The sequence below is a fragment of the Diachasma alloeum genome, unplaced genomic scaffold (genome assembly GCF_001412515.2).
Source record: "Diachasma alloeum isolate Michigan unplaced genomic scaffold, Dall2.0 Dall_scaffold_00214, whole genome shotgun sequence".
Taxonomy (NCBI): domain Eukaryota; kingdom Metazoa; phylum Arthropoda; class Insecta; order Hymenoptera; family Braconidae; genus Diachasma; species Diachasma alloeum.
The window spans coordinates 926,159-954,126 of NW_021680379.1; the positions used below are offsets into that span (position 1 = coordinate 926,159).

Here is a 27,968-nt window from a genome sequence, read left to right on the forward strand (position 1 = left end):
TACTCTGAATATAAATTAAAAATGCTCTTTGAAAAAATTGAGAATTTTTTATACTTTTTCAAAATTATTCATTCATAATTTTTCAAAACTTCTGCATGATACAGGACTTAATTGACAATTCCAGATAACGAAAGATGAGAAAAACATCAAGATAACGTTCAAAGGATAGTACACCCGGGCCTTAAAATAAAGACTAGCCATTAAAAAAAAATTATAACTCGAAACCAATGCTTGACTTTATTCTTTGGACTGTAACGAACATTTAAAAAAAAGCTAAAATCAAATGAAAATTACAGCGCAAGGAGCATTTTGAAGGTAAAAAGCAAAACAGCAAAAAATTAAGTTTTTCATGGTTACATGGGTCCACGATTTTCCCAAGTTATTCCTATATTCCGTCGTATATCACAAACTGTTCAATGGGTCCTAAGGCCCAGTGAAGACTTTTAAATTACACCGACCTATCGCCTTAATTTCGAGTATCAAATTTTAATCACCAGCAGTCGATTTGAATTTTTATAATGTAGAGAGATGTTCTTTTAGTTTACCTTCCTCGCCCTCCATGCGACAAATTGAATTGACAATTATAAATTAAAATAATACTTTATTTTTCGGGAAGAAACTAATTATTCATTTTAACCAATAAGTGACACATTTTAAAGAATATCAAAAGGTGCTGATCAGAAGAATTCAATTCTCTTCAGCTCCTAGCGTAATTCAGAACTAACGACAAGGATGGGGATATTGAGGAGTCCTAAGAAGCCATTGCATAGAAATTGCTCTCAATTTTTCAATTAAGAATTATTATTTACCATAATATTTCGTTCTTGTGATAATTTTGGCCTGAAATGTTATCGAACCGCGATAGTTAGAGCTGTAACCACGAAGCACGTGAGATATTCCACCAATCAAATATCAACTTCAGAAACACGTCAAAAACAACTCTGGAGTGAATCGCTGTGAAGAACCACGGCTTAAAAATTAAGGTAATTTGTAAGAAGAAGAAAGCCATTACATTGACAAAAAAATTGATGCATCAAAGTATTCGATTTTGTGTAAAAAAAGGGACCAAGAAACATAGACACAGAATTCCTATCAATTTCTATTAATTTTTTATATTATACTTCTTTTGTACTTACAACAATTATTTATCACTTCAATGATCACAATTTTATTATTTTTCATAAGCGTGAAATTCATTTTACGATAGAAAATTTATTTATATTTCGAGAATTGTTGTCTGATTTTTCAGGCAAATTTGTTAGTAATACGTGCGGTGAGGTGCTCTTTATTCGCATTGTATATCTCAGGGGTCAAGGAACAGGACGTCATAATGACCGCTATCTGAGCGTCCGGTGAACAGAAGCCTGGCTGTTTCCCGGTTGATGCTGACACGATTGTGAAACACCCGCTTTATGTCATACTCGCTGACTCTACGGTAAATCGAGAGATTTAATCCGTAGAGTTTTGTGGCAACAGTGCATTCTAGTTCGCTTGCATAGACACCCTCATTTTTCATGAAATCTAGGTACTCCTGGGGATTTGATATGTTCCATTCGGCTGTGACGAACGGCGCGTGCTCTCGCCAATGATCCACTATATGATGTACAACCTGAAGATAAATATGACTCTTTATTTGAGAGATTATTTCAATCGAAACTCAAATAGAAATTACATAATTCGAATCAATTACAAAAATATATTTTCACGATAGATCTGCGGGAAAATGAACTTCTTTGGCAATTAGTTCGTGAAACGCTCACAAAGACGTGGTTTGAGAGTCGCAGTCCATACGCAATACCCCCCTCCCGTGGTTACTAAGAAGTCGATGAAATTTTATGATAGGATTTCTTGTTTTTGGGGCTGACGAATCCGAATTTTCTGGTTCTTTTCTCCTCCAGTCACGCAATAATTTGTTATAAACAAATTAGCTCTCATTTTCAGTGAATAAATGATTTTCTGTACTGCTTCTCACGATTTCTCATCTGGGAATTGGTATTGCATATTTCCCAAACTCGAAAACTGGAAAATCACTACAAAAAAATCTTGTTCCGGGCTGCTGCGATGGGGTTTTTTACTCGTGTGGTTGGCCAGTCCTCGCTTTCGGCTCGGACGCCAACGCCACACCCCATCGCAGCAGCCCGGAAATAGTATATTGTGCATCAAGGGCGGAAAGTCATGTTTTCCCGCCCGAGGTACACATGCTATTTTTAAACCGCCTGCAAAGGCAAGTTCGTATTTTCGGTTCGGAGGAAAGTGAGTACTTTCCACCCGAGGGCGGGAAGTACTCACTTTCCTCCCGCTCATCAGGGAGCAAAGTACGAACTTTCCGTGCAGGCGTGTGAAAAAATACTATTTCCGCAAAAATCAGGAGAGACACAGAAAAATGTTTCCAATGAAAGTTATTTCTTTTTTACGGCCTTTTTGAATGCTCTTTTCGCGTCTGATTTCGGCACTCTATCCAATCCTATGCATGCGGCTGTGGATTCTACACTATATCGCATTCGCACTTCTATAGAACATAGCAGTAGCATTAGCATGGGAAACCACAGGAACCCCGTGCCGGTACAGGCGGTTACTCTATTAGCAACCTCCCGCTCGCCGGAGCCTTCCGTTGAAAAATTCGGTACCACGGGGAATCGAACTCACAACCTTTCGCACACTAGATTTACGTATAGCCCACTGGGCTACTAGCGTCTATATTTTCCCTCTTTTCTTATGGATAAAATGATTTTTGGCTCGTCGAAATTGGCCCAATAGTTCTCGAGATATGAGTTCAAGAGTGAGCGCTGGTGGATAGACTGCGCGGCAGACGGCTCAATATGGGCGCGGAACAGAGTATCTAAATGAATATCATTTGTTTTTGCACGTCCTATTGCACTGGATAACTGCATAGAGGTATAATATCCGTGGTATATTGATCGTTTCTAGTTTTTCTCATACACTACTCTTTATTGCGGGTAAGGGACCAAATGCGTTGTGTGCTTCGGGAGGACGAGGAAAAAATGTGGCCAGCAACTTATGATGATGATATACAATTTCTTTTAGCCGATGAACGGTAGCCCTCTTTATATTGAAGTTGAAGATATCTACAAGAATAAAAGGACAAGACAATTATAAGAAAATTTATAAATTTATACTACACCTTTATTCGTAGGGTTTTGACATTGTTGAGACAAAGAGCAGTTACAATAAAAAATACAAGATACCTGGTTAGCTCGGCAAGCACTAGTATTACGTGAGTATGCTTTACACGTGCAAGGAGGAATTAGTCCAAATGATGGAGGAATCGATTCAGTTACTCGACTGGGCTTGAGAATGCCATCGATATTATCAAACTTAAATAATTCTGGATTCAATTTCTCCCTCATAGAATGAAAATAGTGGATCCTGTAAGAGTCTATGAGATCCTATGATCCGCGCCCATACTGGCCGTCTTTCGCGCAGTCTATCCACCCACACTCACTCGTCAACTCATATCTTGGGAACTATTGGGCCGATTTCGATGCGTCGAAAATAATTTTATTCGTAAGAAAAAGAGGAATAACTTTCATTCGAAACATTTTTCAGTATTTCTCGCGGTTTTGCGGAAAATCATTTATTCACTAAAAATGAGAACTAATTTGTTTATAACAAATTATTGCGCCACTGGAGGAAAAAATAACCAACAAATTCGGATTCCTCACTCCCAAAAACATGAAATGCAATAATAAAATTTCATCGACCTCTTAGTGACCACGGGAGGGGGGTATTGTGTATGGATTATTACGGCCGTGTATCGAACAGTATTTTTCTGTACTACTTCTCACGATTTCTCGTCTGGGAATTGGTATTACATACTTCCCAAACTCGAAGACTTGAAAATCACTACAGAAAAATATTGTTCCTGGGCTGTTGCGATGGGGTTTTTTTACTCGTGTGGTTGGCCACTCCTCGCCTACGGCTCGGAGGCCAACGCCACACGAGTAAAAAACCCCATCGCAACAGGCCGGAAAAATACTATTTCGTCATTGGCCTCGAAAACTGCGGTTTATCGGATCTAGTGACGAAAAATCTATTTCATTTTGAAGCCATGGTGTCAGTTGATCATTGAGTGAGTAGTCCCAGAATGAAATCGACGTCGACTTTAATCACCCGTTTTCTTTTTTGGGTACAGGTTTAAATAGAAATGACTGAGGATGACAAGCTTTTTCTCGGATTTTTCGAGAAAATTTTCTTAAAATAAGTAACAATTTCTCTTATTTCTAGAATTTTGTGCTAAAAAATGACGCAAAGATGATAAGCACATGGAGAGAAATATTCAATAAAAATTACTTATCTTTTCCGGAAATCCTAAGCGAAATGTAGTTGTAGAGAATTGTACGGAATTGTCACGTAATTTTTACCTGAATCTCCTGTGAACAATTACGATACCGTCACTTAAATTTTCTGAGTCGATTACGTAATCGGTGAGCGAACTGTGAATCCCGTGATTTTTACTGAACATTTCTCTCTGTGCACTGTTAATTGAGATTTTCATGAAAAAAGATTTCAATAATATTGGAATATTTATACTGAAACTCCGTGGGTTGCACCGTTCAAGTGGAGCGTATATTATAGCGCCACGGAAAGATTTAACCCAGAATAGGGAACTTGCATGGATTTTATTCAATTTTCTAATCTCAAGTTTGGGACCTGAATAATTCATTTTTCATTAATAAACGTTTGAAATATTGCTCATTAATTAATAATTAATTGTTAAAAGTTGAAGATTTCAAACACTTTGATATCGCTAATGACGTCACACAGACGGTCGAGCCCTGGACCAATCACAGAATGGCTCGAGCCAACCTAACTCAATCTTGAGGTGCGCCTTGGCCAATGGAGGACCACAACTCCCCACTCTTCTTTTTCTACCAATGAAGCGTTACCTGACCGTCTTCGTGACGTCATGACCGAAAAATTGGCCGCAAAAACGACTGATTTTCAATTAATTATCATAAGACATCTAGGCAATATTTCTCCATAATTTTTTCCGTTTAATTATCCATATGTCATGGGGAATATATTATATATTCACGCGTATATTCATACAAGTTTCCGATTAGGTATATTATATGCCAAAATCAGGAGTATGTGTAATTAGGATTTTTTTTCTCGATTCGAAAATGCGCATACTTTGGATTTCCGAATACAATATACTAAGAAAATTCAAGAGGATTTTTTTTCGTAGCTAATTGAAAAAAAACTACTCAACTTTGAACTGAGATGAATAACAACCGATAGAATTTACAGTCAACTTGTGCGCAAAGTTGTATCAACGATAGTGCGGCGAAGTTGATAGTAGAATTTTTCAATATTTTTTTCGTCGATTTTCATAAAAAATTGTTGGCACTTGGGAGCGTGCTTACGGCAGGACCAACAGCGTTCGTAACTTTTCATCCATCATGAATAAAAATTGATCTTGATTATATTAGAAGTGTTATTCGATATTGTGAATTCACAATTAAGTTTTTGTTCCGCCTTGCGGTCTCGTAAAGTTAATGATTTAAAAAACCAAGATTTTTTGTCAAAAAATTCAACGTCGCGACTCATGTGCAGGTTCTCTTAGAGGCTAATTTATTGCTCTAAAAATACATTATCCAGTGAACATCTTTCTCAACAGTGGTTGTTTACAGGGAGGGAAGCACAACTTTGATTGTAACATCTAAATTCTGGGGAAATTTTTTTGACTTTCGCAACGTATTTTCTGTTTTATTTATAGCTTATGATGTGGCACTACGACTGTGTATTCTTTCTCCTCTGAATAATATATTTTTACATCTATAAATTAGCTCCGAAGAGGCTAAATGTTGGTTTTCAAAATCAATAAATTAACGTAACCGCATTGCCGCTCAAAATTTTAATCATTAATCTTGATTTTAGAATCAGTCGCTTACAATCAGGGATTGATTTACTTCCGTAATAAAGTGATGAAACAAATGAGCTTTACTAAATTTGCAAGTGACTTTTGAATAGATGTTTCTCAATGTCATGGAGCCGGCAGAATCCTCGCGAAGACCTTTTCTACTCTATAGAAAAATGAGGTATACAAAGGAGGTCTTTATGAGAATTCCCCGATCCTCCTCTAGTGCCAAAACTGATTGTGAACTGAAATTTTCCATCTTATTTTACCAATTTACTACTGAATTAATCACTAAAGAGTGACCACTTTGTTTCTCATTCCATACACTAACAGAAAAAATTTAATTTATCAAGAGAATTTCATTTGAACCAACTATTATTTGGTTGTTAATTTTCAAATAAACATGATTTCATAGTGAACACCAGTTATCTCTTCTTGAGATACATTTGATTGGGAGAAATCGAACTTCTCTAGAATTGAAGCTCCTTTTATTTGTCGCAATAATGAGAGTATTTGATTTCTTTCTAGCCAAAAGTTTGCTAACTCCCTAAATTCGTTGGTTTAGTTCGAAAATCAAAATTATTCTCATGACTAAATACGTTGTTATCTCAATCAACACGATCATACGTTGTTCCAAGTAAATTATAATTGAAGTGAGCACTTCGTATGTCGAATCAGGATGAATATTGTTACGCGGAAGAAGCTTTCAGATTGTCGTAAGGTGTCGTTGAGTTGAAAGAAATTTATATTTCTTTACTAAAAAAATCGCATTAGTTTACAATAACAGAATCACAGATTACGGCAATTCTACACTAACTTGGATATCACAAATTTCGTTAAATGTGATGCACGGAAAGCTCAATTGAAACATCGGCCTCATTGGAGAAAACAACATTCAATTTATTTCTCAATGTAATCATCGCCTAGGTAAGAATTTTTGCTCAATTCACGAAAGTAGAAAATTTCTCGACTGGAGATTATATTAGGTTAAAAAAAATAGGACTTTTCCTTTTTTGTGGTGAATACATGTGGCCAACGTGAAGGGCTGTTTTATTTGATTCCAGTAAATGTATGTCAAGAAGAAATAATTGGTATTCACCCTAAGAATCAATAAACGTATTCATTTCCAAGCAATGTAAATTAATCCCGGAATTAGGGATTTTGGAGAAATAAAATTATGGTCTAATTGTCAAGGATGCGCTGTTTCGCAAAATATATTTTAGCTTCATCATGCTCTATAAAGAAGTCAAACACAAATATGTTAAAAATTGCACTGAAATTCCCAAATAAATGAATAATCCCATCACAATTGTAGGAGATTATGTGATGGGATTATTCATGTCTTTGGAATTTCAAAGCAATTTTTAACATGTTTGGTTTTGACTTTCTTACAGAGTCTGATGAAGCTAAAATATATTCAGCGAAACGTCGCATCCTTGACAATTAGATCATAGTGTTTCCCAAAGAAATAAATAATTACATCACATAATCTCCTACAATTGTGATGGGATTCCGTATTTCTTTGGGAATTGCAGTGCAATTTTTAACATGTTTGTTTTTGACTTCCTTATAGAGCCCGATGAAGCTAAAATATATTTAGCGAAATGTCGCATCCTTGATAATTAGATCATAGTGTTTTATTTCTCTAAAATCCCTGATTCCTGGATTAATTCACCGTAAGATCTTACATATTTGAAATTGGTTCAAGTAAATAATACTTGTTCCAAGAAAGAACCATCTCAATAAAAATAATTTTTTCTATCAGTGTAGTGCATTTTTAGAAATATGAATATTAATTCTGTAATGAAGTGGTAAACTAGGATAAGTGCAATGCTTTCGAAAAATTTTCTACTGCTTAAATCGAAAGTTCTCTCAAACGCGGTTAAATTTTTCAACTCTCCTGAAAAAGTTTCATTTTTACACTTATCCTAGTTCCCACTTACTACAGAATTAAGAAAATAGTCGGACGACGTGGGTTTCCACCACGTGTCGCACCATCTTCTTAAAATTCGAACCAAGTTCCCTCGAGCTGTTAGAAAATTTCTCCCCCAAAAAACATAATTTTTCCAAACTAACCAATGCTCGCAGCGAGTGATGCTCCTCCTCAGTTCCCCAAAGTACGAAGCTGACCGCCCGAAACATGCAGTTCCCATCGCCATATATTTTATGCACGTTGAACGTGCCTTCCGGAGACCTTAGACGAGCCGTACCTGATAAGATCACTCAGAAAAGAAATTTCCATTCTCCCCCCGAGCTTGCTGAGTAACCACGTGTTACTCCCACGCAAAAGCGCCCCTCTCCTTCCCACAGCACAGATAAATAATACTCCAAATGCTAACCTGTCTTTACCCCCTTCGAATATCACACTCCTACGATTATCCCCGGAATGACAATCTCGAGGATCAACGGAAGGCTCATCAGAATATTCCAACTTTTTATTTTTTATTCTCGGCAGCAGTTGAATCCCTGCAGGAAGTAATTAAACATTTTCCATTCCCCTGTCATTGAAACAACAATTCCCTCCCCAATATAAAAAAAGACTTATTATTTACCATCTTCCGGTGATTTTGCGCTGAAATATGTGCACCAGAAGCAGGGGTAAAAGACAATTTTGATAATATCACTGATGACTCGAGCAAAAATGATGAATTCCCCTGTCCCCACAAGCTCTCATTACGTGAACTGTCATTCGGTGACGTAGGTTTGATCGATCATCGATGAAAATCGAATGACGTGACCTCATCTATTTTTAAACCGCCATTGGTACGCCTGTACAACAATTGGCCAGCCTGTTATATATTTTCAAACAGTTTTCATCGTTTCCAACCCGAGAGTGCGCTTTGGAAAATAAACCAACCGAGTGAAACCACCCAGCTCTGTGGCCATTCAATTCCCTCTAGCAGGAGTGAGACAGCGTGGGCGGCGGGGGTAGGTGTGGATGAAACTGGTTAGCGGTAGCCCAGGCAACCATCGCCAACCCAAGCGGATATGTCACTCAGTCATCCACGAGAATACAGTCAGGGAACAAGTGCTTTGAAAATGGCGTCGTCCGAGTTTATAATCGTGTCAGACTAGGAATATTCATCAAATGGGAATAATCGACTGTGTGTGCCATCCGTGTACACAAATACACAAGTTATTACCAAAGTGGTTGAGCGCTGATAGTGGACAATTGCATAATTTAGGGAATTATTTCATTATTATAAGAATTGTCCCAATGACATGGGATTTTGCAGCAGAAGGCACTTTCTACTGACAATATGTACACTGCAACTTGTGAGTGGTTCTACTGGATTTAGAGAGAGAGAGAGAGAGGGAAGAGGGAAATGCAGGTGCAATGATCTAGGACTGGTTCTCGAGGGCGATTTGAATTTTTAGGTGCACGCGTTGAGTCACTGATAAAATATGCTGTTTAATGTAATTCTTCCGCGGTTGGGGGAATCAGTCATTTGATTTTTTTAGCCGGGGTGATTCTCGGGGGATTGGGGGCGAGGGGGGACCAGTGATAGCGCTTATCAGGAGCGATAATTCTCAAGTGCTCGGGATTATCGTATCTGAGATTTGAATCGCCTCGATCTCACATGCGCGATTGTTCTCGTGTTATTGTACGCGCGTTATTGTTTGGGACATTATTTCAGAAATAGCGCTGGATTGTTTGAAGTTATTTGAATCCTGGCTTGTGATTTTTTCGCGTTTCTCGGGGATAAATTACGTAATAACGTTTGTCACATTTGAGTTTGTTGGGAGGATTATATTGGGTTGATTGATGACATAATAATAGCCCATGGGAGTCATAATTGACAGAGTATTTAAACTGTCGAGCAATTGAAACGAATTGAGTACGCTCGTTAAACGTAATGCTGGGTAAACTCAAATAGACATGATTCATCTGCCGCAATTTATGAATTTCTTTGTTATTGTGAAAGACATTCCCTGCATTTCAATCTTGATCGGGGATTAGGGTTTGTGTAGGTGGATGGGTGATTTTTTACTTCCGAATGGAAGAATTGCAACCGTTCAAATTTAACCCTAGACTGGTCACCATGCGAGGGAGTTGCCGCAACACGTCGTTTTATTCATCTTGCCATCGACTGGTTGACCGGAAAAATTTGAGAAAAATTGAATTCGTCAATTGAAGTATCTGGAAAATTCTAATATTTTTTTTTCAATATTGTATCCTCAATTCTGGGAGAAAAAAAATTATTTCCAACAGGTGAACAATTTTTTCTCGTGTTAAATGAAATGGCCTGTTGCGCGACGTTGCTGGGAACTCGTTAAACGCGCCCGGGAAGTGTAGAGTGGATTCGGCAACGCTGGAGCCTAAATAACACGGCGGCACTCTCCCGCGAAGGTGACTAAAGTCGCGTTTTCCCGTCATGTGACCAGACTAGGGTTAAGTTTTGAATTTTTTGTGTTCAAAAAGTCCGAAAATGCAATTTTCATGCATGGAATTGATTTTTTTTTCAAATGTAGGAATTGTTGAGCCCCATCGATCGCCATTAATTGAAATTTAATTCATCGATTAGTTTTTTCAATTTTGATTTTTTTGAAAATCGGTTGTCCCACCATAACTAAAGAAGCGTTCTGGATTGATTGAATGATGGCTTTAAAAAATTGTTTGGAGGTCCCTTTGACCGAGTTCGAAGATGACGATAACAGTAATTGTTATTTTGATTCATTCGGAAATTGTCAAAAATTTTGGATTTTTTGAAACTTAGAATTCCAGGGATATCTTTGAATATCGTCCTTCAAATGAATTCAATCATAGTTTAAAATGTTCGTTTTCATGCCATTAAATTGAAGTTAAAAGATGATTACGCTAGCTATATTGGTTAATTTGATTTTTACGATGATTTTTGAAAATTTCGAATTTCTCATGAATTTCCTTGTAATTGAGCTTTCTAACAGTTTCTCCAAATGTGATGGTTCACATTAATTCAAGTATGTGTGAATAAAATTTTTCTATTAACTAGAAGTGTAAAACAGACAATCGGTTTTATAAAAGAAAGCGATAGTAAGAATAATAATGATGATAACATTCAACTAAATTGAAAATCTGACGAAATTAATAAACAAGAAATTCAATGTATTCAATTTAACAAAATGAAATAAACAATAAATTATACGTGATAGCAGGTATTGATGTGCAAACTAACCATTCGGAAGCATATTGCTAATTTATTGGCAAAAATAACTATACTTCATATAAAAATAACTATACTATATGCAGTGCAAGGGCAATTTCCCACTTGTTTTTATTATTTTGGCTTTCAGCTCACTACCGTCGAGCGCCAGGTGTTCGACTTCCTGGGGTTTATGTGGGCCCCGATACTGGTCAATTTCTTCAACATCATTTTTGTTATTCTTGGGTTCTTCGGGACATTTCAGTATAGACCTAAATATTTAATAGCGGTGAGGATGGGGATTGGGAGGTGGACGATTGAATTTTTGGAGGGAATGACGGTCTAATGTTTTTTTCTCTGTTTAGTACTGTATATGGGAGACGTTGTGGCTTGGATGGAACATATTTTGTATATGTTTTTACTTAGATGTTGGCATATTAGACAAGGTATTCACTCATTCATATATAATACATTTGAATTAAGGATATTCAAGTACTTTGGCTATTTTTTCTCCAACGAAATGCTTTTCTACTTTTTTAGTCGAACATCAGAGCTTTCATTTAAGCCCCATTCAACCCTACATCTCCGGACATTTTACAATGATTTTATTATTTAAACTTTGCTGGTCTTAATTTGAATTTCGATATTTAACCTCTAGAAATCGGAATCGGATCCTTAGGAATCCTCTATTTGTTCGGAATTGTAACAAATTTGTTAATATTCAACATTTTACCAGAAAACGATTTCCTGCCTAAAAAAGTTATCTGAAAGTTTAAACAATTTCAATTATTATATTATATACATATAAACAACGAATATTTAAGAAAATAATAATTCTGTGCAAAATATAATTTGAATGACGCTGAATACTCATGATTTTTTCAAATTGTTCTCACGTCATTTAATTGACAAATATGATGATTGAAAATGGTTGAATCTATAGTATGGTCTTTACCAAACTGTGAAAGATACTTGGATATCCTTAAATAAAATTCTTTATTTGATGCAAATGAAGGATTATTATATGCTTCAAAGCCATCCTCTTTAGCGCTTGAATAATGATTCTATTTCTAAAGAACAAAGTATTTATTTGATTCAAAGAAACATTTGTTTATACTACAAAAAAAATCATCTCATGTGAACAAAAATACAAATGAATATCCACTTTAAGGCCCGGGTGAATTATCTTTCGAACGTGATCTTGGTTGTTTTTTAATTTCATAATCTGAAATGATCTCCAATTGCTATTCAATTTTACATAGCCCGGGAGTCTCCAAAAATTAGGATTGTACAATCAAAAAAACATTTTAAAAAACCTGAACATTTTCAAAGAGCTTTTTTGAATAATATTGCAAATTAATAATTTGATGTATCTAATGGCTGTTAGGTCATCATTTGTCACAGTAGTCAATGGCTGTCAGATCGTTAGTTACCATGATAAATTATCCATTCACTATTTCCTCTCTATCGGCTCTTTGAAAATGTTCAGTTTTTTTCCTACTTTTTTGGTTGTACAATCATAATTTTTCGGGACTCCTGCGTGATGTAAAATCCAATGGAAATTGCGATATATTTTACATTATGAAAATGGAAAAACTATCGAGATAACTTTCGAAAGATGATCCACCCAGGCCTTAAATTAGGATAAAATCTACATTACGAGCCAATTGATTCAAATAAAGTTTATTTGATGCAAACGAAGCATTTCTCGTAGTGTGTTTATTGTTTAATTTTACTTTTTCCTGTTTTCATTGGTTGTGAAAGAACAAACTGTTTTTCTACGTGACAAGAAAGAGTTGTGGGTTAACAGAATATTCATTTTACTATGTTATAATGTATGATTCTTTGGTACAATTTTTTTCGGATCTGTTGTTTCTGTCGGAAGAACGGAAATTCTATATTTTTTTGGTATCGAACTTGATGAATATTCGCCTGGAATTTAAAGATCAAGGATGTTCCTATTGCAATAGTTTTTGCAAGGTCATTTCTTACCAATTTTTTGGAAGAGCTTCTAATGTTTTTGGAAGATTCAGTGGATTTCAGTTTAGTAATGAAGTGGTGTGAGACGATATTTCAATTTGACCTAAAGAAGTTTTTGGAGAAAATCTCGACATCGGGATTTTGCATGAAATTTTTGTTTCGCCTCGCATTCAAATAAAGTTTATTCGATGCAAATAAAGCATCTCTCGTAGTGTGTTTATTGTTTGATTTTACTTTTTTCTGTTTTCATTGGCTGTGAAAGAACAAACTGTTTTTCTACGTGACAAGAAAGAGTTGTGGGTTAACAGAATATTTATTTTTACTATGTTATAATGTATGATTCTTTGGTACAATTTTTTTCGGATCTGTTGTTTCTGTCGGAAGAACGGAAATTCTATATTTTTTTGGTATCGAACTTGATGAATATTCGCCTGGAATTTAAAGATCAAGGATGTTCTCATTACAATAGTTTTTACGCGGTCATTTCTTACAAATTTCTTGAAAGAGCTTCTAATTTTTTTTGGAAGATTCAATGGATTTCAATTCAGTAATGAAGTGGTGGAGGAAGATATTTCAATTGAACCCAAAGAAGGTTTTGGAGAAAATCTCGGCATCAGGGTTTTGCATGAATTTTTTGTTTCGCCTCGTATGAAAATTGGGTAAAAATTGTAGACGTATTTTTTATTTCGATGAATAGAGAAAAATTGTGATCTCTATTTTTCATGATTTTTCAAAATGGAAAGCTACTTCTTTAGTTTTTTGCATCTAATTCTTTCATTCCATCATTTCATGCAATGAAGAAATATCATGCAAAAGCCCAATTGGAAGAAATAGCAAGATATTAGACAAAATCTCATAGCTCTCATTCTACTCTACCACAAAAAATCTTGGAGAAAATTTTGTTATCTCCCTTTGATGCCAAGACATTTATCACAAACTGACCTTAAAGTTAAATTGACTTATCTCGCTTCACCACTTTGGTACGAAACTCATTCGATGTTAAGAAACATGTTCATTAAATAGAGAAAAATAATCCATGGTTCTCAAGAATGACAGAAGAACTTGCTTTGAAGGACAGAAAAGCCTCTCGACTGTAAATTGAGACGGATTTGATTTACATCAATGCTCCATTCATTTGAATATTTCAACAATGTTTTTTATCGAAATAATTTTTTAATGAATTTTAGGAGTTTAAATCTTTTTAAATAAATTAAATTTATTTCCCCGCAGACGAGTGATATTCTCAATGTCGGTACGGGAAGTTTCTCTTGGTGGCTGGCTAATGGACCCGGCTGCAAAGCAGACTACAACTATACCGAGCCAGAGTTATTTCGGCCAGTGCGACCGACTAACGTTACAGGCTGCGTATTAAGTTACGAAGTTATTGAAGTCTTACATGCATCAACACAATGTCTCTTAGCGGTGAGCAAAAATACCACATTCTCGAAAAAATGAACTACACTGTTAGAAAACAAATGAAATTTCATGGACAGTTGACTACTAATTTTCAGGAAAGTGACACTGAATTCGATTTAGGGGAAAAAAATTATTAAATATTATGTTTCACGGATGAACAAATTTAATAGAAAAATGTAGCAAATTTGTTAGACAACTCTATTGAATTTCTATTGTACTTTTTATTAGTTTTTGGCCGATTCTATTGAAATGTTCAAAAACATTTTTGAACAATAAACTACAATAATATTTTTTAAAACATTTTTTTATTTTTTATAGAAAATATTCTATAAAAAAAGTCAAAAGAATTCAATTTTTCTATACAAGTCGTTCTATTGAGATATTTTGTATAGAATTTTCTCGGCACAAATTTTCGAAGTTTTTGTGTTTGATTTTCTTAATGAGAAGAAAAGAAAAATAGAATGAAAAAAACTTAGAAAATTTAAGCCGAGGAAATTCCATAAAAAATATCTGAAGAGAATAAGTTATATAGAAAATTCGAATTCTATTGATTTTTTCTATTGAACATTTCAATAGAATGCCAATAGAATTTTCTAGCGAATTCAGTAGGTTTTTCTATTAAATTTGTTCGTGTGTGTTCACTGAAAATTCGGTAAAATTCCAGAATTTTAAGCAGCATAAAGAAGAGAATTGCTCAATTTATTTGAATTTCCAATCTAATATAAATATTCAGTGCCACATTAGATTGAATTTTCAGTGAAATCTGTAATTGTATGATTTTTTCCCATTAAATCGCATTCAATGTCACTGTTTTGAAAATTCAAGAATATATTTACTGAAATTTTCTGGTTTTCTATTTATTTTCAGGGAAAAATGAAATTAAAAGTCACAATTTTCTTGGATTTTTCCATGAAATTCTGAATTTTCAATGACAAAATTCCGTGAAATTTCAGTGGTAATTAAATTCGATTAAAATTTCCACAAATTGTACCGGAAGTTTCAGATAAAATTTTTTAACAGTGTATCTAAAAATTTGACGGAAATCTATTTCAGTGTATGGCGATCATTGGAGGAATTTGCCTGAGTCGGGCCTATCTCGAGGAGGATGACAGCTGTAAGTATTGGGATTATCAAAATCCACAGCTCTACAAACCCAAATTAGAAAAAAAACAGAATCCTAGGGAAAACTTTTTTGGTATTAATATTGGAAAGGGTGTGGAAGGTATTCTTCAAAGGCTTTGGGTTCTTGCACATTTAAATTCTTATCAACGAGTTGTTGAACCATTCTCACTGCTTACAACCACATTTCATGATAAAAATAAAAACATTCATCACAGTTAAAACCACCAACACGGAAAAAAATTTCTTGGATGTAGAGTTTCCTTTATTGGAGGATATGTTTATTCTGAAATGAGGGAAGAACTACATTCCCGAATGGACAATCTTTGTATGTCTAATTTCAGAATGCGTGAGAAAGGAAGCGGTCAATCATGAGATGTCGAATTCGTCATTTTTTATTGATGGTACATTCATGTCGAGAATAGATATTTTAGAAAAATGTGAAAAGGACATTTTTTATCGATGAAAAAATTTCACACCAGAAAATATCGTTAAATATTTTTTCATGATATAAAGGAAAAACCTCGCAAGTACTTCTAGCTAAATAAGAAAACTTCTCCCGAAAACCTCTTCAAATATTCTCTGAAATCAGTCATTATCGAGATGATTCAATATTCAACGAAATAGGAGGAATCAACTTGTCACGTTTTACTATTTCATCACTGAGATATTGTTAGAACAACGATAATATTATTCTTGAAGCAAAGATTTTTAAAATCCCATTCTACAATGATACAAATTTGGAATACACATTTCCTTCAACATATTTTAAGAGTGGTGAAATATTAATAGGTCAACTCAACTTCAGGATAAGTTCTTGCTAAATTTTTCTGAAATTGAAGGAGATAGCAAAATTTGTAGAGTAACAGACGTACGATGAAATCTAATAGAAAAAGTTAAATTGCAGGAACCAGGGGATTTGGAAGAACAACAATGTTTATCATAGCGTTTTTCTTGGCGTGTGTTTTCTTCGACTTATCCAGATGTGCTTTTTTCAAATGACTTTTTTTTGTTTGAAATTTTGCTTTTTTGTGGATTGAAAAGTCGGGGAAACAGTCGACCTTTCTCACCTCTCCTTGCCTATTACGGTGCAATTGTATTGACGAGATGTCAGAAACCCACGAAACATTACAATTTAAAGCAAAAAAAAAATCATTTCAAAGAAACATACTCAGATAAGTTAAAAAACGGCACGAAAACCGCTAATAAATCGTCAAAAGAAGCGACGTTTCTTCAAAAATTGTCTATCTTGGATCGGAATCTAAATTTCACAGATTGAACCATAACAAAAACATAATCTTATAGGAAGAGATTAATAAATTTAGTTTTTGTCTACTTATTCTATTAAGGATATCCAAGTATCTTTTCGAATTTGGTATAGATCACAGTATAGATTCAACCATTTTCAATCATCGAATTTGTCAATCAAATTGCATGATTAAAAAAAAAACATGAATATTCACCGTCATTTAAATTATATTTTGCACAGAAGTATTACTTTCTTTAAACATCGATTCTTTTCAAAGAAATAATTGAAATTGTTCACTTTTGGACATCTTATTTTAAGGAATGAAATTGATTTTTAATAAAATTCTGGACATGAATAAATGTGTTCCGATTCTGAAGAAATCATTTTTATGGTGGAAAATTGATTGGATCTAAATTATTTACAGAAAATGCTCGTAATTTTCTAAAATTGCAATTTTTTAATTATTTCATCAATCTTCCTCCAAATCTAGACTTTTTCATTTTTTTTTCAAATTTTTAAAATGTTCTCTAACGCCTCAATATCGAGATTCAAAATCAGACCTGCGAAGCTTAAATAATAAAATCATTTTAAAATGCCTGGAAACTTAGGGTCAAATGGGGCTCAAATGAAAGCTCTGACGTTCGACTACAAAAGTGGAAAAGCATCTCACTCGCAAAAAAAAGCCAAACTACTTGGATATCCTTTAGATATTTTCTATAGTAACGATTTTCTTGGCGCATTTTTTTTCAATCAACCAGGTGTGTGTCTTTCAAACGATTTTTTTTTGCTGCACATATTGACCTATTTCTTGGGGACTGAAATTAACGAGGCCCATTGAGAAATACATATCTCAAGTTTTTCTTCCATAGTGACTTTCACTTTTCCTTGTCCAGGGATTGGCATTGGCCCTTCCCCAAACTTGTAAAAGTGAAATTCACTACGGAAAAATATCGTTCACGACTAGTGCAATGTGATTTTTATACTTGCGTGGTTGGCCATTTCTCGCCTTCAGCCTGTACTCCGACTTCACGCGAGTAAAAAACCCTATGGCACTCGCTCTGAAATACACTATTACTAAAACGACGCACCGGAAAAATTCAATAAAAAAATACGTATCTGATTTTTTTTTGGAAACTACGTATCTCGAATTTCTTTTATAAATTTATGTGACTCAACCGCATTACAAAAGAATCGTAACTCGTTCTTCTTCTTCTTGAATTGCTATGGCATGGACAAAGGGTCTTGCGGCCGGAACGCAACTCGTCAACTGAGTACACTGTTCAAAATTTTCGTCTGAATTTTTTCCGTGCCAAATTCCGGAAATTTTTATCGCGTTTATGTTCCACTGAAATTTCAGGAAATCTTGTCATTGAAAAATAAAATATTCCGTTGATTTTCTGCTCAAATGATCTAGAAATCAATAAAATACTTGATTTTTCAGTTTAATTATTCTATGAAAATTCAGCAAAATCACACGGAAAAAAATAAATCGGTAAAAGTCTTGCGATCGCAAGGAATTTCCCGAAGATTCCAAAAAGCTTCATTGTTCTTCGTGCATGAAAAATGGGGATCTTCGAGAAACTCCTTGCGATCGCAAGACTTTTACCGATTTATTTTTCTCCGTGCAGGAAAATTCAGAGAAAATTTGAAAATTCACGTCATTTTGTTTCTGAATATTCATGTTCCACTGAAAATTCAATCGAGTTGTGAAATTTCCATCTCATTTCCACTGAAAACTTCGAGAATTTTCGTGAATTCTACTTAAAACTTGAAATTTCATAACCATTTTTTCCCTAAATTCGATTCAATGTCACTCTCATGAGATTTACTATAAGACCGTCCATGAAATTTCAAAAAATTTCCAACAGTGTAATCGTAGTTTAAATGTGTGAGCCGCATTGACACAATTGGGCCACTCTGAATCCTTTGTGATGATTAGTGGCAGAAAGCTCCCCGTCCAGGTCTGCGGGATGCTGTCAATTTTTTTTCAGGTAAACGTGCTATTCGGTCAAAACATGCCTAAAGATGAAACGGAACGAGGGTCAATTTGATCATAAAAGAGTAAAGCAAAACAATCATAGCATCAAACGAGAGAGACGAGCGGAATGATCATAAGGGTCAAATCAAAGAGTAAAGTAAGGGGGACCTTTTTTCAGATTAAGCTTGACTCTTGCCAGTTTAAGCCTTTTGATAATGCTGCTGCCCCCTTACTATCCTTATGACTGTTAAACCCTTAGCATCGTTTGCCCAAGTGCAAATTTAGTTTCGGTTTTTCCATTTTATCCCTCAAAGGTAAATTTCAATATTGCCACTCTACACTGACAGAAAAATAGTAAATTTCTCAAACAGGTTTTACTGGTGCCAAAAAAATCGTTTGTCGAAAATGATCAAGAAAGGATTTTTTGTGCCAAAGATGCGAAGCGTGCACTGAGATTGAAAATTTTTATTGCAAAATAGTATATTTCGATACGATTGTGGGAAAGTGTTTTTGGACTCGTGGGAGGTTTATAGCACGAGCCGAAGGCGAGTGATATAATCCCGCGAGTCTAAAAACACTTTTCCCGGGAGTATCCAACCCTATTTTTCATCACAATGTGTGTAAAGTGGGGTTTTGCGCACGAGGAGCGTGCGTAAAATGTCACTTTACACACAGCGTGATGAAAATAGATTTTTTGTGATACCTGCCTCAAAAGTGCACTTTTCGAAACGTATTAGTGTGCGTAAAGCGGTTGTGTTCCGCACGGCGTGCCTAAAGTTCACGCTCTTGAACTTTACGCACTCGTGCGCAAAAACAACCACATTGCCCCCACTATCGTTTCGAAAAGTGAACTCGGCAGGTACCACAAAAAATAGAATGTGTTACACGTGCGTGTGAAAAAGTGGAATTTTACGCACTAGTAACAGAATATACTGTTGTCTTTTCAAAAAAAAAATTATTCTCTGTGCAAGCAGGAAATGTAATTTTTAGCACTACTTGTTCGTTATTCGATGCTTCCATACGCGAAGCGAAATTCTCTAGAAAAATTGTAGTGCTAGTACGGGCAATGAAATGAAATGGCCAAAAAAATTAATTTAATTTACATTGTATAGGCTGTAGGAAGAGGAAAAACGCAATTCTGAGCCGTCCATCTGAATATGGAGAGCCCAAATTTCCTCAGGAATCGAATGGAATTAGTTTTAAGGCTCTATCTCTCATAGTTTCCGAGATAATCGCGAAAAACGAAATGGCCAAAAAAAATTAATTTAATTTAAATTGTATAGGCTGTGCCTATACAATTGGATTTCCATTCCAGTCGCTCGAGTTTTACATTTATTGCAAAAAACGGAGAAGTGAAGGGGGGCTAAAAAACGAGGCTCTTTTTTGGCGGTAGAACGAGCGAAAAGGGCTCAAAATAGCTCAATTGTGGTAATGCAGCATTACCGATTCAAACTGTTGCGCTCTTTTAACAATTTAAGTTTCTTTTGAAATCCGGCTGAATTACGTAGATTTATAGAAAAAATTCGAGATACGTAGTTTTAAAAAAAGTATCTGAGATATGTACTTTTGAAATGAATGGTTGAGTTACGACGTTTTCGAAAAAAAAAGGAGATAAGTATTTTTTTCCATATGGCACGTCGAAAAATCAGTACAACACTTGAACCTCTCACCGGTCAGTCACTCAAGAAAATCGTCAAAATTTAAGATAAAAAAGTCGTTTCAAATAAACACGCCCGGACATGTTAAAAACACACGCCAACCAAATCGACATAGTAATTCCTTGGGAGAGATTCTTCAAGTTATTTTCATTGTATTTCTTTTTTGTTACTCATGGAAAAACTCAACTGTAAAAATGTGAAAAATTGAAACCCAGGAATTACTCTGGAAAAAACTTTCGACAAAATAATTGGTGCAGAGAATTCATTTTTTTCTATAAAAAAAAACGCATGGATAAGCTCAGGAAGGTTTGAACAGAATAGGTGAAAAAAAATAGAATTTCATCGTGAATGCACTAGGTTTTTTAATTAAGGAGTTTCCTGAGCACTCTATACTCGTCAGAAATTTCGCCAAGTGCTAGAGACACCAAATTTGAATCATCTATTGTTGGCTATATTAGAAAATGATGATCAAAATTTAAAGGAAATTTTCGTTTTTTCATTTGTCGACGATACACATGAAAATAAAGCAGTTCAAATCTTGATCAGCACTCCCTAACAGACGTCTCTAGTACCTTGTGCGGGGTTTCTCTCAGGTACAACGTCCTGAGGAAGCCCCTTAAATTTTTCCTCACATACATTCTTTATAGCTTTTAATATCATCTGCGAAAGACGTCTACATGAATCCTGCTATCACTTTTAACTGAAAGAAATTTTCCAACAACTGATCTTCAAATTGAACTTACAGTGATAAAAAAAAATATTTTTATTAAGATGTTTCTTTCTTGGAACAAGTATTATATACTTGAACCAATTTCAAATAAATAAAATCTTATAGTGAACATCGATTATTTCTTCTTTAGATACATTTACTTGAATCAAATAAAACAGTCCTTGGCGTCAAGTCACATGTATTCGCCACAAAAATGGAAAAGTTATATTTTTTTAAGTTAATATAATCTTCAGTCGAGAAAATTCGTACCTAGGAGATGATTACATTGAGGAATGAATTGAATGTTGTTTTCTCGAATGAAGCCGATGTTTAAATTGAGCTTTCCGTACATCACATTGAACGAAATTTGTGATATCCAAGTTTGTGTTGAATTGCCGTAATCTGTGATTCTGTTATTGTAAACAAATGCGATTTTTTTTTAGTCAAGAAATATAAACTTACTTCAACTCAACGACATCTTACTACAATCTCAAATTGACATATGAAATGCTCACTTCAATTATAATTTACTTGGAACAACACATGACCGTGTCAATTGAGATAACAACGTATTTAGTCATGAGAATAATTTTGATTTTTGAGTAAACCAACGAATTTCTGGAGTTGGCAAACTTTTGACTAGAAATAAATCAAATACTCTCATTATTGCGAGAAATGAAAGGAACTTCAATTCTAGAGAAATTCGATTTCTCCCAATCAAATGTATGTCAAGAAGAAATAACTGGTATTCACTATGAAATCATGTTTATTTGAAAATTAACAACCAAATGATAGTTGGTTCAAATAAAATTCTCTTGATAAAATAATTTTTTCAGTCAGTGTTCTCATCTTGTTTTACAACATCACTCCGAAATACATATCCAAGATTTTTCTTTCCATCTCTTTGTACTCTTGTAAAACGGGTTGTAAACTTACAGTCGATTTCATTGGTGGATTTGATCCCCCATTCTGGTAAGTCACCCCTTTTCCAGATAAAAACTGTTATCGCTGTCGTATCACTCGTTGTCGCATGGGGAATGATAAGCATACTAGACTAGAACAAATACTCTTGGGTTACAATGTCAGTCTGTCAGTAGTTGAACAATCTATCTCCCCTCTACTTCATCCTCCCCAATTTCTCCCATAATCTCACCAAAGGAGCCAACAACTTTAACAATCAGGAACCCGAAAAATACACTTTGACGAGAAAAATAATGATGATCTAATGCACATTGGTATCGATTGAATGAAATTTTGCAGTTGACTTTGTTGGAGGTGGTGACTTCGGTCTTGCTGGCCACACACCGTTGCATCCAATGTACGTTAGCTACTCGGCCCTACCACCAGCCTCATTACCACAATCTAATCAAAACTACCAAAGCTATACGCGTGGCACAACCGGCTCAAATAATTCTTCACAGTACTATCGTGACGGTACATTATCAAAAAATGGGGATAATTCACCCTTCAACCACCATCAACAACGCGTTAAATCACTGATGACGTCACACGATACAACTAGAAGTAACAAGAGCAGTGCGTCAACACGAATTATCGAAAATATTGACTACTACAATGATTATTCAAATCCGGTTGATCATTTGCACAGACCAGTATCACCACCTGGTGATTACGACTCATTGAACAGTTCCATCAGGTCAAAATTTGAAAAAAATCGTCCGCGTTGTTACAGCCCCGTTGTCTCGCCGGTATTGAGAAGAGCACGTCCCTCCCAGGCACCTAAACAAAATAGAAATTCGTTCAAACCGAGAGTTTTTACTGATCACATTCGTGAACAGCCCCTCAGAACTTTTTATTCGGATCCACGGTTAGCTATGGATCAACCGAATTCTAATGAAACGCACAGAGATAGTAGGCCCATATCTCTGTACGCTAGCAAAATAACAGAATAAATAAATTGTATCAAACGCCAATGAAATATATTAATATTATATTTTGAAAGAATAGAATCATTGACTTGCCAAACGGAATAATATTTTTTTAGATTAACTAGAGCATTTTTTATGTAAAAGTTCATTAGAGTTATATTTATACTATCATTCCCTCTTATTTATTTGTATTTTTTATTCATCTGTTTGATCTTCGCAACGAGGATGACATCCGAATTAAATCCCAGTGCGCGATAAGTATTGCCAAAGATTTTTGGTGGTTCGTGCTGTTTTTCATTTTTTGTGAAAATTAAATAATCGAGTTGGTTTTAGTGAGTCTCCGTAGAGAATTTTTTCTTCAGTTGGGAATGCTGTTTTTGAATTTTGACATTGTCATTTTTGCGAACATAATTACATGAAGAGTTGGAAGTGATGGGTGAACAGACCAATTGCTGGACGGTTAAGGGAAATTCGAGTTTCGTGGTACACAAAGAAAATAAATTACTTTTGCCAAGGAATTATTATCTTCGGAGAAGAATTAATTTTTTTAGGAGCATATTTCTTCAGCCCAGTCATTCTCAGGCGATCCAAGTTCATCTCCAAATATTATAATTATGTTGAATTATGGGATAAATATGCTACATATAACCTTAAGTGAACTCCATTGACAATGATTAAAATTTCAAATCATTCAAAATTATTTTACGTCAGAAAATTTCAAATTTGAAAAAATTGACAATTAATGAAGGGTGTTCATTCAAGCTCCTCTCACAATTTAACATAATTGTAATATTTGGAGATGGACATGGACCACCTGGGAATAGCTTGGAAAAAGACGCTCCTAAAAATATAAATTCTTCTCCCAAAAAAGTGATTCGTTGGGAAAAGTAATTTTTTTTCTCAGTGTAGGATCTAAAATAAAAAAATGACCTGAACGAGGATATGATGGCTTGCATACCGTCTAGAATGTTTTAATTAGCAGAAAAAAATTATTTAAAGTGAACATAACAAAACAAAGAATAATTAAATTAAGAAATCTGTTGAATGCAGTTGACACCCCTAATTTCTGGATGACTGGGCCATATTTTTTTTTATTTATTAACTGTCGATGAATCGAAAAAATGATCGATCACATGATTACACACTTTATTTATAGAATGTTCAATGTAAATTGAAATCGTCCAAAAACTAACCGTCGGCCATAAATTGACCTGTTTACCCTAATTGGAAATATAGGGAAATATTACACTCAATTTTAAAAGAAAGGGTTCTATTCCGCCTAAATAGTTTTCAAGACAGATGAAAGCATTTATAATTGATTAAATCAATTTTTGTCTCATCTCAGGCACTATTGGGCGGGAATCAATGGCTTTTCTTTCTAATTTGGAGTGTAATTATTCTACTATCTCATTGGCACAATTTGCAACCTCTCATGTATTGGTTTTAAAAAATGGAAGATTATTTTTAAATTGAGAAAAGAGTTCTAGTTCAAAGAACTACGTATGAAAAAAATTCAGTGGAAAATCTCGGCGCAATACGGAATTGTATTGAAAATTTAATCCATTTTTTGACATTTTTCCACAGAAAAATATTAGTGGATATTGATTCCTCTATAAAACTTATTCTGTTAAGATTTTTTCTGAAAATTCCTCGTCATTAATTTCCGACTTGTTTTCTCTCCATTTCCAACGAGAAACGACCAAAAATATGAATGTAATAAATGTAGGAAATTTATGGCGAGAAATTTTTATTAAAAAATCGGAATAAAAAGTTTTTGTTAGAAATATTTGTATAGAAAAATTGAAGTTTATCAACTTTTAAAAATTTAATGTTTTTCTTTCGAAAAAAGCTGAAGTCTGAATTATTTCGTACGTATCAGTGTTTTTGATTCTACACTGATAGAAAAAATTATTTTTATTAAGATGGTTCTTTCTTGGAACCTCTATACTTATACTTGAACCAATTTCAAATAAATAAGATCTTACGGTGAATATCAATTATGTTTTCTTGAGATACATTTACTTGAATCAATTAAAATAGTCCTTGGCGTCAAGTCACACGTATTCCCCACAAAAATGGAAAAGTTCTATTTTTTTAAACCTAATATAATCGCCAGTCGAGAAATTTTCTTCTTTCATGAATTGATCAAAAATTAGCACCAAGGAGACAATTACATTGAGGAAGGAATTGAATGTTTTCTCGAATGAAGCCGATGATTTAAATTGAGCTTTCCGTACATCACATTGAACGACATTTGTGATATCCAAGTTTGTGTTGAATTGCCGTAATCTGTGATTCTGTTATTGTAAACTAATGCGATTTTTTTAGTCAAGAAATATAAACTTCTTTCAACTCAACGACATCTTACTACAATCTCAAAGCTTTTTCCGCGTAACAATATTCATCCTGATTCGACAGACGAAATGCTCACTTCAATTATAATTTACTTGGAACAACGTATGATCGTGTTGATTGAGATAACAATGTATTTAGTCATGAAAATAATTTTGATTTTTGAGTAAACCAACGAATTTCTGGAGTTAGCAAACTTTTGGCTAGAAAGAAATTAAATACTCTCATTATTGCGACAAATAGAAGGAACTTTAATTCTAGAGACGTTCGATTGCTCCCAATCAAATGTATCTCATGAAGAAATAACTGGTATTCACTATGAAATCATATTTATTTGAAAATTAACAACCAAATGATAGTTGGTTCAAATAAAATTCTCCTGATAAAATTAATTTTTTCTGTCAGTGTAGTGCCATTGAGAAAACAAATTGTCTGTATTAATCCCGTAAATCAAGCATTACGCCTCCACGATTTTAATTTATTCTCCTCGTTATTTCTATTTTACGGTAGACTGCTTGTTTTGAAAGAGTGTGGTGTTTACTTTTGAAAGTAAAAAAAAAATCTATTTTTTAAACAATAGACTTACTGTATGTACTGTGATATGTAATGAACGGTGCTGAATGGCGTTTCATATTTAATTTTTACTGTCGACTGTTGAAGTTTGCACGTTTAAAATAGAGGATTTTCAATGAAAAATCACAATTTTATATTTTAAGCATGGAATTTATTGGAGTGGTATCCCGATGTTTGCTGCCTTTTTCGCACTGATTATTAATTATACAATTTTAATTATGCTCCTCTGTTTAAACTGTAGAGCTCAAGCAGAGTCTTTCAGTGGTACTCCACTCAAGAAGATACTATTTAATAAGTTTGTATCATTTACATCACGAATTTTAGTCAAAAAATATGGAACTCGTATTTTTTCAGATGACATTTATATTTAAGACTTTTCACGCTGCATTTACGTAGAAGTTTCTATCCATTTATTACTAGATAAAAATATCGATACGATATAAAGATTATTGTCTCATACTTTGGCCACGTTTTTGTGTAATAATTACACATTTTTTTATTCATTCCAATTTGCAATAATAAATACTGCAATTGCAAAACACTACTGCTTGGCTTTGTTTTTTATTATTTTCCTTAACCTCTCACTCATTATTTTACTACAATTCCTACTTCTCGTCTAATATGGTGTTTCTCATTTGGGTGGTTCTAATAAAATCATTGCACTGAATATTGGTGATTTGCATAGATAATTATTCTGAGTAATGGAAAAAAAACATCTCGAGAACTGAACAGTTCAATGATTTTTCAACGCATGAGTTTAGAAAAAAATGGATTAAAGGGATGGAGACTTGAAAGAATGAATTTTTTGTAGCCCCACCAATTAAAAAAAGGAAAAAGCAGCAGAGACCGCTGTACAGCATAGAGTACTCCCAGCCTGAGCCGCCGATGCAGGACGAGAGTGTATCACCTAAACCGATGACACCCCGTCGAGTGAAACGTCGGTCAGTGATATCACGCGATGGGACGAGGAGATCGAATCGAAGGAGTTCAGTTCGTCAGTCACGTCGGAAGAATCCAGTGAATCGAATAATGGACCAGCAGGAGAGCCTCTACGCCAATACAATCCCGAGTACCTTAACAAATCAGAATGTGAATTCTCTGTCCCAGGGGACCCTGAATTACGACAGAATAGCGGGTCCTTGGGAGAGAGATAGAACGACAAATTGGCAGCCTGAGGCTGTCAATATGGCAGTGTCATCCCCAACCCTCTGGACCCCTGATCCAAACTACTCTAACACCACTTATATGACGAATCAGACAAGCCCGGGCTGGGAAAATGCCAGCTCCACCAGAAATCTCAGTGACAATTGGCAGAATAGTCCGATGAGTCACATGCAGTGGCAGGGCCAGAGTAATCCCACGTTTCAGCAGACCAGCACTCAGAGCTTGAACGCTGAGGACATGGATGACTTGTACAGCAACAGACCTGCCAGTGCTAGATCTAGTTATAGTAATTATCATGGAGTTAGAGCTACGCCTCAAGTGCCCAATAAGAATGATATTGTTAGGCAGAGTCAGAGACAGTTTGTACTCAGTGGGCCACCTGCTTATCAGGATACTGTTATTTAGAGGGTTGAATTTTGGATTGTGGTTTTAGTGACTTCACTCGATGGGGTAGTGAATCAGAACAATGTTGACGTCGTGACTTGCATGAAGGAATTTATGAAAATTCACAGGGGCTTCGGAAGAAAATTCTATTTGACAATTCTACTGCTAATTCTTTGCATTTGGGGTCGAAATGGTCTGAAAAGAAAATGACGAATCCCTTCGAAATCAACAGAGTCATTTCAATTGGTTCCCGGATTTTTTTTCCCTTGGAAACTTTTCTCCCTGGAAATTTTTTCCTTTGGAAAATGTTTCCCCCGAAAAAATGTTCCATAGAAAAGTTCTTGCGTCCGCAAGAAAAAAAAAATCATGTAAAATTTCCCTGGAAAATATGCTATCAGACACATATTCGAGCACAACATCAACTCATTTTTATTTGATGTAACATCCACTAATTTCAAGAAGTCAACAATTTCGGAACATCTTGAATAATTTA

General features: G+C 34.8%; 2 protein-coding genes across 2 annotated transcripts; one reads left to right on the forward strand and one right to left on the reverse strand.

Moving 5' to 3' along the window:
- Window positions 1-1,129: 1,129 nt before the first annotated feature.
- Window positions 1,130-9,059, reverse strand: LOC107037174 (OTU domain-containing protein 1). Its single transcript, XM_015255575.2, is given in 4 exon segments — window positions 1,130-1,609; window positions 7,958-8,181; window positions 8,434-8,453; window positions 9,025-9,059. Coding segments are annotated over 4 exon segments (585 nt in total). The 3' UTR covers window positions 1,130-1,303.
- Window positions 8,843-27,496, forward strand: LOC107037257 (sodium/potassium-transporting ATPase subunit beta-1-interacting protein). Its single transcript, XM_015255718.1, is given in 7 exon segments — window positions 8,843-9,157; window positions 11,156-11,293; window positions 11,370-11,450; window positions 14,215-14,406; window positions 15,454-15,514; window positions 22,374-23,033; window positions 26,739-27,496. Coding segments are annotated over 7 exon segments (1,944 nt in total). The 5' UTR covers window positions 8,843-9,103.
- Window positions 27,497-27,968: the final 472 nt, after the last annotated feature.